The sequence below is a fragment of the Arachis ipaensis genome, chromosome B06 (genome assembly GCF_000816755.2).
Source record: "Arachis ipaensis cultivar K30076 chromosome B06, Araip1.1, whole genome shotgun sequence".
Taxonomy (NCBI): domain Eukaryota; kingdom Viridiplantae; phylum Streptophyta; class Magnoliopsida; order Fabales; family Fabaceae; genus Arachis; species Arachis ipaensis.
In genome coordinates, this window is record NC_029790.2 from 34,267,360 (window position 1) to 34,279,797 (window position 12,438).

General features: G+C 41.1%; 3 protein-coding genes across 3 annotated transcripts; 2 read left to right on the top strand and 1 right to left on the bottom strand.

The window, feature by feature from the left end:
- LOC110263289 (ribosomal RNA processing protein 1 homolog A-like) lies at nucleotides 1,807–4,988 on the top strand. Its single transcript, XM_021104395.1, has 2 exons — nucleotides 1,807–4,135; nucleotides 4,229–4,988. The coding sequence occupies exon 1, from the start codon at nucleotides 2,360–2,362 to the stop codon at nucleotides 3,125–3,127; it is 768 nt and encodes a 255-aa protein (XP_020960054.1). The 5' UTR covers nucleotides 1,807–2,359; the 3' UTR covers nucleotides 3,128–4,135; nucleotides 4,229–4,988.
- On the top strand, nucleotides 3,293–5,038 carry LOC110263735. Its single transcript, XM_021105500.1, has 3 exons — nucleotides 3,293–3,907; nucleotides 4,004–4,135; nucleotides 4,229–5,038. The coding sequence occupies exons 1-3, from the start codon at nucleotides 3,293–3,295 to the stop codon at nucleotides 5,036–5,038; spliced, it is 1,557 nt and encodes a 518-aa protein (XP_020961159.1).
- On the bottom strand, nucleotides 6,114–6,824 carry LOC110263956. The gene is made up of 2 exons (XM_021105790.1): nucleotides 6,427–6,824; nucleotides 6,114–6,308 (listed from the first exon to the last, which is right to left on the bottom strand). The coding sequence occupies exons 1-2, from the start codon at nucleotides 6,577–6,579 to the stop codon at nucleotides 6,114–6,116; spliced, it is 348 nt and encodes a 115-aa protein (XP_020961449.1). The 5' UTR covers nucleotides 6,580–6,824.

A 12,438-nucleotide genomic window follows, 5' to 3' on the forward strand; every position in this document is an offset into this window, starting at 1 on the left:
TATGACCCACATTCTTCCAAGGCTGTTTGATATAATTTAATTAGCACGCTTACTTTGCAATTTAGCTAAAAGATTTGAGTCTAGCTAATGGTCTCCAATGTGAAGCTGATTTAACAGGACATAGCATGATTTTAAAACTCTAACGACAAAGGTTGTCAATTTTATTTTATGTATTAAATCATCTAATATTTATATGCAAATTACTTATGTAATATGACTAAATTTGATCAAATTAGTTCCTTAAATGTCTGTTGAATCAAATTAAGTCATCATTTTGTTTTATGTTTGTGTGTCCTCCGACCTATGCTAACCTCACCGTTAAGTTTTAGTAAAACGTAGTAAAATAATATCATTTTTGTGGTGGATATCGATATCTTTTATAGTGTATGTGTAAATAGGTTAACTAATAAAATAATTTATATCAGATAATTTGAAAATACCTATTTGATTCATCCATGAGCAAACTTTGAATATCTAGTAATTAAGAAAATATAATTGTAATTTCATAATTGAAGTCATGTTAGTTGTTATGATTACTCTGGATATTGATTCCAAAAATCATACAGTAGCCCATCAGAGGAGTGGATAGAGTTTACCATGTCAAATATCAAGATAGAATGGCTAAATAAAGAAGGCATTAACTTATGATAAATACTAAGTCAGTTCCTAAATTTAAGAACATATGATGATGAAATTTGGTGGGTCAGTTTTTGATAAGATGAGATCATTATAATATTTAGACATTATATAAAAAAATTAAGAATAGGTGATATAAAAGTTTTTGAAATACGGTTAAATATGTTTAAGTATACAAGTATATATTTGGATATAAGAAAACAGTTCTGTATGCTCTGTGGAGCAATATGTGAGAAATGGTTGCAACACAGGTTATTAATGGTATGGCATGGTTCAAAATGTTTTAAACTCTCAATTATCAATTATTTGGCTGCTAATTAATTTGTAACATAGAGTGAATGCATTATATATGCATGTACAACTCTAGTCAATTGGCAATTTAACATTTTGATAAGCCTACAGCCATGCCGGTGTATATTATAATAATTTAAAGGTATACTTAGAATTTGTTAAAGTCTTTAAAGATAAGAAAGATGAAACAAAATTTACAACAAAAAAAATTAGAGAATATAATAGCATAACTTTTTAAGATGTGTGTTACACGCAGTTATTTTTAAATTTAATTTGTCTTATTATTATTGCCGAATTTTTTGTTGGATACAATACATAATACTTGATTTATGTACTCACACATTCAAGTTTTACACTAATAATATTTTACATAATGATATTTTCCATTTTTTTTTCACACAGAAAGCATTGAAATGGAGAAATGGAGAAAATAGAAATGATGAAATAAGAGAAAAGATTGTTGTATGGATTGATCTATTTTGTTTTGCCATTCTGTTGTGTCCTGTTTATAGGCATTGAGTATATGCATCAGCTTATTCATGCTATAAAATTTTGGGTTTGTAGTTAAGATTTTTTATTGTGATAAAAAGAAAAATTATAATTACAATTTTTAAAAAAAGGGTGACTATAAAGTACTTATGATCGCCGTTATTAAAAAAATAATGATCTAAAAAGGTCTATGATTACAGTTTTAGAAGATGACCTAAAAAGAATTATAGTCACAGTTTTTTGGAGTGATCAAAAAAATTTATTGTCACAATATTTTTAAAAGGGTAAACTATTATTTTGGTCCCCTACATTTGGGGTGAATTCTATTTTAGTCCCCAACGTTTAAACTATTCTATTTAAATCCTAAAAAGATTTAATTTGCATCAATCAAGTCCTTCCGTTAAGTGGGTGTCAAATTATTGACGCCGTGTCCGACGTGGCAAGGAAGAGGTGATAGTGGTTAGTAAACGTGTAAGGCTTCCCGCCTTTGGACATAACGCATGCTGCTTACCCTGACTCTTCTTCTTCTTCTTCTTCTTCTTCTTCTTGTGAAGCACGAAACGCAGAGGAAATGCCAGAAACCCTACCGCTAGTCACTGAAAGCTTGCGATTCGCAGCCAGAGAAGTGACATTGTCGTTCAGTAACGTTAAAGGTCCACAGCAGCAGTGAGTTTGAAACCCTTGCTTTCCGGAAGAAGATCGTGTTAGGTATTCCATTATCAAATCTTCTGAACCCATTTGGTTTTCATCTTAATGCGTGTTTATATGTAATGATGTATGTTGATGTGTGATTGTTTTGTTTTATAGTTTCATATTCGTTTCTTGTTCTGTTTTGGAAGTTTTTATTTTGCCCTAGTGATTTTATTTATGCATTTCTGTTGTTGTTGGTCAATGTGAGAATTTTATGAAGTGTATTGTGTTTGTGTAACAGTTTGGTCGAGAAATGAGCTATTTTAGTGTCAAGATACACCATGGGAGGAAGTTTAGGTTTGATGGTGAACCTTTACACTATGTGGGGGATGAGACTTCGATAGTGGACTACTGTGATGAAGATAGGTGGAGTAGGTTCGAGGCTATGGAGATAGTGCTCGAACAGGGATATGTGGTAGAGAATATCGCTACAATGTGGTATAAATCTCTGAACGATGAAACAGATGTAGAGTTGAGGATGCTTCACACAGACAAGGATGCCATGGACATGGCTAGAATTGGAATGAGGGACAACATGGTGGAGCTTTTTGTTGTTCACAAAGATGCTACTACAACTAGAAAAGGCTGCACTATTGAGAAAGTTGAAGAGATAGATGGTGATGAGGCTGCTGCACCCACTGCAGACACTATTGGGCCTGGTCCAATTGTGTTGCACAAGGCCCAATTTCTTGCTCAGGCCAAGGTGGGTAAGAAGCCCAAGGTGGTGACAAAAGCCCAGAATGATGTGCTGGAGGATGGTGATGAAGAGAGGTCAGAGGGGTCAGATTTTTTAGGTGATGAAGAATCTGAGGATGATGACTACCAGCTAGGAATTGATGATGAGGGGGACAGTGATGAACAATGGAGTGAAAATAGCTCTGGAGATACTGATCTGCAGGTTGCATTTGATGACAGCGATGATGATTGGAATGGTGATGGGGGTTTGTATGATGTTGAAGTCACAACTACAAAAGATTCCCAAAGGCCGAAACAGAGTGTTCCAACTGAGAGAGAACAATGAGAGCACAGTGGCAGTGTTAATAAGGGTAAGGAGCAAGTGGTGGCTGCTGGATTAAGGGATGAGGATGATGGGTATGAGAGTGAGGGGTTGTGGGATGTCCCTATAAGTGATGATGAAGGGGATCCCTTGTTCAGGAGATACCCGGTGTATAAGGGTTTGAAGAATATGAAGGAGTATAAATGGAAGGTTGGGACAATGTACGTAGATAGGAATGCTTTTAAGGAATGTGTAACGAGCTATGCCGTGCACAGTGGCAGAGGAATATGGTTCTTGAAGTGTGATAGCCATAGGTGCAAAGCTGTTTGCAAAGAAGGTTGCAAGTCGTTTGCTTACTGCCATAAGATGAAGAGAGAGGATTCATGGCAACTGACCAGCTGTTACAAAAAACACACATGCTCTAAGGCAACCAAGATTGGTATAATGAGTTCTCAGTGGCTAAGTAAGGCTTTTATGAAGAAGATCTGTGAAAACCTGAAAATCAAGTTGAGAAGTTTGATAAAGAAGGCTCATAGCAAGTGGAATGTGGATCTCACAATGACCAAAGCTGCCAGAGTGAAGCAGCAAGCCCTGGATGAAATTAATGGTACCTATGGAGAGCAATATAGGAGGATTCATGACTATGCTGCGGAGTTACTAAGGTCTAATCCAGGGTCCACTGTTCAGATACAAGTGGAGAGACCTCCTGAATTTGAGCTAGAGACACCACCTCCTGGTACGGACATGAGACCACGATTTCAGAGGATCTATATCTGCTTGGATGCTTGTAAACGGAGTTTCATGGTGTGCAGACCCATGATCGGCCTTGATGGATGCTTCATCAAGACTCCATATGGGGGTCAACTTCTAACAGCCATTGGATAGGACCCCAATGATCAGATTCTGCCAATTGCCTATGCTGTTGTTGAAGCAGAGACGAAAGATTCGTGGAAATGGTTTTTGTTGAATCAGTGTGATGATTTGGGAGTTGATAAGATCAGATGGTGTACATTCATGAGCGACCAACAAAAGGTAACTCTCAACCTAAACTTGTGTAATTAATTCTTTCTTTAATTTATGTCTTGCTGTTATTGACTGGTGATGTTTTTAAATTCTGCTTCAAAGGGATTGATCCCAACCTTTGATGAGTTGCTGCCTGGCATAGACCACAGGTTTTGTGTCAGGCACTTATATAGCAACTTCAGAAAAAGGTTCCCAGGTGTTCAGCTAAAGATGATGATGTGGAAGGCTGCAAAGGCAACATATGTCCAGGAATGGGAGAGGAGGATGAAGGAGATTCAGCAGGTTGATCAAGGAGCTTATAATCATCTCATGGAGATCCCTGCCAAGTATTGGAGCAAGTCCAGGTTTAATTATTTTCCTAGAGTTGATACACTTGTTAACAATATGTGTGAGTGTTTTAACTCTGTTATTGTAGAGGCTAGAGAGAAACCGATTGTGTCCATGCTAGAAGACATTAGGGTTTATCTAATGAATAGGTGGTCTGATAACAGACAAAGTATAGTCACATATGCCGGAGAAATATTGCCAAAAATAAACAAGAAAATTGAAAGGGAGTTTGATAAGGGTGGGGAGTGGCTGGCCATATATGCTGGTAGGGACAAATATGAAGTGTCTAGCAGTAAGGGTAATAGAGCCAAGTTTGTTGTGGACTTAAATTTACATGAGTGCTCCTATAGAAAATTTCAACTAACAGGTTACCCTTGTGAGCATGCCATGAGTTGCATTAGGAAAATGTGTCTAGATGTTAAGAACTATGTGAACAAGTGTTATAGGAAAGAGACCTACGTGGACTGCTACCAACATGTAATCTACCCACTGAATGGACCAAATCTCTGGTCCCGGACTGAGAATGATGATGTGCTGCCACAGTGTTTAGGGGTGCCCAAAACTGAGGAGGAACAAGACTGGTGATGAGCCACACAACAATGGACCACTGTCTAAGTTAGCCAAGACTGGACAACAACAAAAATGTTCATATTGTTTTGCACTTGGTCACAACAAAAGAACCTGCCCTACAAAACGTAAGATGGAGGCCGGAGCAAAAAAGGTAAAGTTGTTATTGTCAATTTGATTACAATTCCTTACATGTGAATGTTGATACTGTCCCATTAACCCAATTTGTTGTTACTGTTTATAGCAGATGCAACTGCACAAGCCAAGAAAGGGGCCAAGAAAGGGGCTGGCACAACTAGGACTCTAAAATCCAACAAGATCCCTGCCAAGACAACAACACAACCAGCAACAAGACTTCAGCCAAAGAGGAAGAGCAGTACACAAGTTGGAGGAAGCCAGGAGTCACAGACATCATCCAAGAGAGCTAGATGCAGCAGCAGTCCAGTCAACCACAACCATCAACAACAACAGTCACTAGCCCATCAAGGAGGACCCTGAGGTTCATGGCAAAAACACCACCTAGGGCCTGGAAGGCATTGGGATGAAGAACATAGTAGATTTTAGTGATTCCATCTGTTTTGTAATGAATCTGTCAATGACCAAGGGCTAATGTCCCTGTGATACTTTAGACACCCTACTTTAAGACTACAACTGTCATGTTGATCTCTTTTGTGTTGTTACCTTTTCATGGTTATATTTAAGGCTTGTTTGGATATTGTTATGGTTAAGAGAAGCTACTTTAAGACTTCTCCATTATCTAATGAATTACATGAATTTTCAGCAGCAAAGTTATGTCAATTGGCAAATTAAGCCTTGTATTTATTAGTAGATGAAACTAAAATAAACTTGTACAGAGCCAAATAATGTATGTCAATACAGGAACTCATTGCTATTCATTTCAGTCAAAAACCTTACAATGTTTATAGCAAATGCCTTTACACACACAGCCACAAAAAAATTTCATTCTCTTTACATCACTGTTATCACCCAACTGTATGTCAATTTTTTCAATCCCTAAACAATTGACATTCCCTACAAACTAGGGGACAACAACAGAATGGCAAAAATAAACAAAATGCTAACCTCCTAAACCTCAATTAAGTCGATCACATAGCAGCAGCCCAGCCAGTGTCCATCCAAAAATTCTAACACCAAGTGCCAATGCAAATTTCCTTTCAGCTTTCTGCAGTTCTTCTTTCAACGAGCTTGCTTTGTTCTTCAGTCTTTGAATTTGTGGATCTTGTCCTTCAGGCTCTGCCCAAGCAAAATAATCGCATCCATCTCCTATCTGTTCTCAACCAAACCAACACGAACACACCAGCACGAACACACCAAACACTTCAGATCCTTCAAACACTAACACCCAATGCTATTTTCAAACAAGAGACAGAAAAGATGAGACTCACCTGAAAGTTGACGCAGCCCCAGAATCTTCTTCCTGGATTCTCCGCTGTAGATGACGTGCGCAATACCGGTCTCTCTCCACAGAAGCAAGTCCTCCTTCTCCCACGACTCTTGGTGCTGCTACGCGAACCTTGGGAGGACGATTGGGTAGCCATTCTCAACAGACGAAGAACATCAACTTTGGGGATTAGGGTTTATTTATTGGACCGGATTGCATTTTATTTTCCTTTTTTTTTCCTGCTTCCAATTCCAACTGTTAACTACAGCCAAACTGCCAATTTTGTCACGTCGGACACGGCGTCAATAATTTGACACCCACTTAACGGAAGGACTTGATTGATGCAAATCAAATCTTTTTAGGATTTAAATAGAACAGTTTAAACGTTGGGGACTAAAATAGAATTCACCTCAAACGTAGGGGACCAAAATAATAGTTTACCCTTTTTAAAAAGTGACCTAAAAAGATTTATCATAAAAAAATATCTTTTTGAAAAGATACAATTATTTAATAAGTTAGAACATTTGAATAAATCACAACTTTATCAAAAAATATAAAATTTCAAACATAACTTTTTAATTATATATTTTAAAAATATATTTTACATTTAAAAATATAAAATAAGATAATTTTTAGACGGATTTAGATTGATTTTTATCATTTTTCAAATATTTTTATTAATTTTTTTTTCTGTCATAAGTTGCATAATATGAACCCTGGCCGGGCAGGCTTGTGGATTAAGACACATCGGTAATTATGCATGTTGAGCTTATTTTGGAGAGAAGTTTTGTGCGTAGTGGGTTAGCTAGCGTATTTGACTACTTGTGCCCCAATTTGGGTAGGATAATCGAACAACAGTACGACCTTGACCATTTTATTTTCTCCTTAAATTGGACCAATGTCAGATCTTGATATCTTTCTGTATAACCACCATGTTGAGCCGGAAGAGTTCTTGATCCGATGACTTTGAACCAATATCGTAACACTTCATCACCATTAATTAAATTATTAACTCCAAGTAGTCTCCAACCATGCTGCAATTATTGAAGTTAGCCCTACTAGTTCTATGGTGATCGTGGTACACAGAAGAAACCTTTGTTGATGATTAGCAGTAAGCAATCAGGTTTCATTTTTTGTTTTAAGAAAAGAATGTAATAAAAAAACTAACTTCCTAGAAAAATAAATGTGGGATGCGTAGCTTACGTATTTTCTATTGGTACGGGTTGAGAGATGGATCGAAAACTTGCGGGTCGAGGCGGATGTCGGGTTATCTGACTAGAGCAATGGGGGTGGTACCTGCAAAGACACTCCGACGCTCAAGTCAGAATGGATCTAAGAGGTAGAAGGTGTGAGGAATGAATGAATACCTGGAGGACCTGGGTCCTCTATTTATAGGTGATGGTGAATATCTTATCTTATCTTGTTTGGCTAAGATAAGGGAGACATTTGAATTCGAAAGTTGGTTAGGAGTTCTTATTGGGCCGGTTTCGGACCCTTTGAGTGGTGGTGTGGGTTTTGGATCTAAGCGACCGGGTCCGGGGTTATTCCAGGTGTAGGATCCGTAGGTTGGATCTGTAACAGTTGCCCCCGCAACGGGAGGACGATCAAGGTCGGTTTCTGTCGCTGAGAGGAATGGTTTTGGTCGCTTAGCCGTTCCATCGGGTCGTTCGATAGATGTTGTGTTGTCGGCGTCCCGGTAGCAGTTTTTTTGTGGTTTTGGGCTTGGTTCGTCTTCCGTGCCGTTCGTTTGGTGCGAACCTTCCGTTTCCTTGCGCCCATTCAATTTTTTCGAGGCGTGCTTTTTGGTTTCCCGAAGGGGCATTTATTGTAAGGGAAAATTTCCCATTTTTGCCCTTCTGCGCTACCTTTATTTTTCGGGGCATTTTCGTCTTTTTCTTTTGGGTTTAAAAACCGTTTTGGTTCCCCTTTTCCTTTTCCTTGTTGTTTTTCCTGGCTCTTAGGCTTTCGAGAGTAGTTTTCCCTCTATTCTGGTGTTGTTCTGTGTTTCTGGTTGTGTTCTTGCTTCTCTGTTTCCAGCATTCTTCAGGCTTTTGCTTCGCATTATCAGGTTAGCCTTCTCTTTCCTTTGCTTATTTTGCAGTTATGGTATTCTTATCTGCTTTTGCATTTCTGTGATTTTAGTGTGGACTGGGGTTGTCTTTTTGTGTATGGTGTTTCGGCTCTTTTGGGTGGTGGGTTTCGTAGAGGGGATGAGCACCGCTGTGTGGTTGGTAGTGGGTAGTGGCATTTGCTTGAGTTTTCCCTTGCCGTTTTCTGCCGTGTTGGTTTAGGCTGATGGTGGTGCTCATCGATGTTTTAGGTATGGCGCGTCGAAGGACCGAGGGTGTGAGGGCTCCGGTGATACCAGCGGGGGGCGTCCCTGCCCTTTACTCCTGGGTAACCAGCGATGTGTGGGGGATACCGTCGCGGATGAGGGAGGCGGACCTCCAGCGGCTTCGTGATGAGGGGGCTGTTTGCGGGGCGGTGACGCCGAATCTCATTATGAGTTTTCCGTTCCGGGGGTTGACGAGAGGGTTTGTTATACCAATTTGGATTCACCGACCGTTCCGGATTAGTTATGGGTGCACGAAGCAATGTTCACCCGTCTTGGCGTGCGGTTGCCCTTTTCCCCTTTCGTTCAGGAGTTGTTGAGTCGATGTTCCATGGCGCCGTCTCAGCTGCATCCGAATAGTAGGCGGCGATCCGGACTTTCGAACTCGTGTGCGAGTTCCTGGAGCTTCCGGTGTCTGTGAATGTGTTCCTTTTCCTCTTCTTGTGCACCCTTCCTACTAAGGAGGGGAAGCACAAGAAGGGGTATATGTCTTTTAGGGCTCAGCCTCATCGTCGGGTCTTCGGTTTGTATGAAGATTCATTTCATGGGTTTAAGAGTGGGTATTTCAAAGTCCGTCCTGCGAGGGGGCATCATCCGTTCTGGCTGACGTTGGAGGGTGAGCGGTGGTTCCCCACGTACTGGAATTTTGGGGCGGGGCCGTCTGTTCTTACTCGGGTGACGCAGGAGTTCTTGACTGCGGAGGATCGGGATGTCTCCCTTGTTTTGTGGCAGTTGTTTGGGGAGCGTCCTCTAAACCCCGGGGACGTGATGGGTGACCCGGTCGCTTGTCGAACCTATGTTGGTGTGTGAGCCCTTTTTTTTTCAGTTCTGAGTTGGGTGCTTATGCGTTTTCCTTCTTTTGATCTTTTTCGCAGTTGAGATGGCTGGGGGTTTGACGACTCTTGCAAGATTGAAAGTTCAGTTGTCTCAGGGGACTCCTTTTGGCAGTACCCCTTCTACTCCGACCTCACGACCTACTAATGACACGAGAAATGTTTCTGAGGATCTCACCTTGACTGGAGGTGGCACCGAAGGGTCAGGTTGGGGTGAGGGGGTTGAGGATGATGTGGTTGTGGTGTCGCCGGAGGGTGATTCCCGGAAGCGAAAGCGGTTGGGGGATGATGATAGTGAGAATATGGTAGAGGGGGAGGGCGTGGTCCCGTCGGTGATGGATTGTCGTTTTGATGCTCCGGCCTTCATCGATAAGTACCTTATGCCCGGCACGGAGGATTTTTTCCGTGAGTGTGATGTGACCTTTCAGGCTAAGTCCCTTTACCGTTCCCTTCTTCGTTCTGCTGTGATCGTTCGGAAGGTCGAGCCTGTGTTGGCTCAGGTGGGCCTTCTGAACAAGAAATTTCGTCAGTCTCAGGCCGAGGTGGCGAGGTTGAAGGGATTGCTTGCGGATGCCGAGTTGGCGAGGGAGCGAGCAGTGAAGTCATCCTAGAGCGGAGGAAGGCTTCGGATGCCGAGTCCCGGGCAGCCGTGCTTTTGGACGATGTCGGTACGCTGAAGGATGAGGTGGATGGTTTGAAGGCGAAAGTCGTAGTGTTAAAAGAGGAAAAAGCTGTGTTGCTTGCCGATGTGAAGGAAGCTGTTGCTGCTACCGAGGAGACGATGAAAGCTCAGGCTTTGGTGTTGGCGCCTGGAGCGGACGTGTCTGTGATGGGGGCTTTTAAGACCGTCCGTGATGGCAAGATTGTCGACCTCGAGTAGTTTGTGATTTATGACTTCTTTTGATTGTATGTTTTTATGTTTTTGGCCGTGTTGCCGTGTAACTGTGAATTTGTGGTTTTGATTTGAACTTCGTTTTATGTCGTTAGGGCCGTTCGGGCCTTTTTTGTATATTCCGTTTTAAGTCATTTTGTTTTTTGGTTTTTTATTTGTTCCCTTTGTTTGGGGTGAGCGGACCGTCGTGAGGTCGATTTCTTGTGGATATCCGTATCTCGGGCCCGGGGGGTGATCGGTCCCCCAAAGGCGGATATAAAATAATTATGGAGTTTTCGAAAAAGGATAATATAATAAGGATAGAAATACTTATGTAAATCATTGGTGAGAATTTCAAATAAGCGCATAGAGATGCTTTCGTTCCTCTGAACCTCTGCTTTCCTGCTGTCTTCATCCAATCAGTCTTACTCCTTTCTATGGCTGGCTTTTTGTAAGGATGTCACCGGTGCTAATGGCTACTTTCAATCCTCTCGGGAAAATGGTCCAAATGCTCTGTCACAGCACGGCTAATCGTCTGGAGGCATCACCCTTGTCGATGGTTGCATCCTATTCCTCTCTGTGAAAATGGTCCGATGCGCTGTCACTGCATGGCTAATCATCTTTGAGGTTCTCGATCATACTGGAATAGAATTTACTATCCTTTTGCGTCTGTCACTACGCCCAGCACTTGCGAGTTTGAAGTTCGTCACAGTCATTCAATCCCAGAGTCCTACTCGGAATACCACAGACAAGGTTTAGACTTTCCGGACTCTCATGAATGCCGCCATCAATCTAGCTTATACCACGAAGATTCTGGTTAAGAGATCCAAGAGATATTCATTCAATCTAAGGTAGAACGGAAGTGGTTGTCAGGCACGCGTTCATAGGGAATGATGATGATTGTCACGTTCATCACATTCAGGTTGAAATGCGAATGAATATCTTAGAAGCGGAATAAGTTGAATTGAATAGAAAACAGTAGTACTTTGCATTAATCTTTGAGGAACAGTAGAGCTCCACACCTTAATCTATGGAGTGTAGAAACTCTACCGTTTGAAAATACATAAGTGAAAGGTCCAGGCATGGCCGAATGGCCAGCCCCCAAAACATGATCACAGGATCAAAAATACAATCCAGGATGCCTAATACAATAGTAAAAAGTCCTATTTATAATAAACTAGCTACTAGGGTTTACAGAAGTAAGTAATTGATGCATAAATCCACTTTAGGGGCCCACTTAGTGTGTGCTTGGGCTGAGCTTGAAGTCTACACGTGGAGAGGTCATTCTTGGAGTTGAACGCCAGCTTTTGTGCCATTTTGGGCGTTGAACTCCACTTTGCAACTTGTTTCTGGCGCTGGAGGCCAGAATTGGGCAGAGAGCTGGCATTGAACGCCAGTTTGTGTCGTCTAAACTTGGGCAAAGTATGAACTATTATATATTTCTGGAAAGCCCTGGATGTCTACTTTCCAACGCAATTAAAAGCGCGCCATTTTGAGTTTTGTAGCTCCAGAAAATCCATTTTGAGTGCAGGGAGGTCAGAATCCAACAGCATCAGCAGTCCTTCTTCAACCTCTGAATCTGATTTTTGCTCAAGTCCCTCAATTTCAGCCAGAAAATACTTGAAATCACAGAAAAACACACAAAATCATAGTAAAGTCGAGAAATGTGAATTTAACATAAAAACTAATGAAAACATCCCTAAAAGTAGCCCGATTCTACTAAAAATATACTTAAAACAATGCCAAAAAGCGTATAAATTATCCGCTCATCACAACACCAAACTTAAATTGTTGCTTGTCCCCAAGCAACTGAAAATTTTGGATTTCATGTCAGATCTCCGGATACTCATTTCTCTTGAGTTTGAAAGGGACCTCAGGGATCACCTTCTTCTTGGCCACAACATCATAGAAGTGGTCTTGATGAGCTTTGGAGATGAATCTTTCCATCTCCCATGACTCGGAGGTGGAAGCTTTTGTCTC

Excerpts from the sequence above, each read along its gene's own strand:
- LOC110263289 (XM_021104395.1), top strand. The coding sequence starts at position 2,360 with ATGAGCTATTTTAGTGTCAAGATACACCATGGGAGGAAGTTTAGGTTT.
- LOC110263735 (XM_021105500.1), top strand. The coding sequence starts at position 3,293 with ATGAAGGAGTATAAATGGAAGGTTGGGACAATGTACGTAGATAGGAAT. Across the intron at positions 3,908-4,003 it reads CTTGTAAACGGAGTTTCATG|ATTCTGCCAATTGCCTATGC; the intron begins GTGTGCAGACCC and ends CCCAATGATCAG. Across the intron at positions 4,136-4,228 it reads TCATGAGCGACCAACAAAAG|GGATTGATCCCAACCTTTGA; the intron begins GTAACTCTCAAC and ends TCTGCTTCAAAG.
- LOC110263956 (XM_021105790.1), bottom strand. The coding sequence starts at position 6,579 with ATGGCTACCCAATCGTCCTCCCAAGGTTCGCGTAGCAGCACCAAGAGT. Across the intron at positions 6,309-6,426 it reads GGGGCTGCGTCAACTTTCAG|ATAGGAGATGGATGCGATTA; the intron begins GTGAGTCTCATC and ends GGTTGAGAACAG.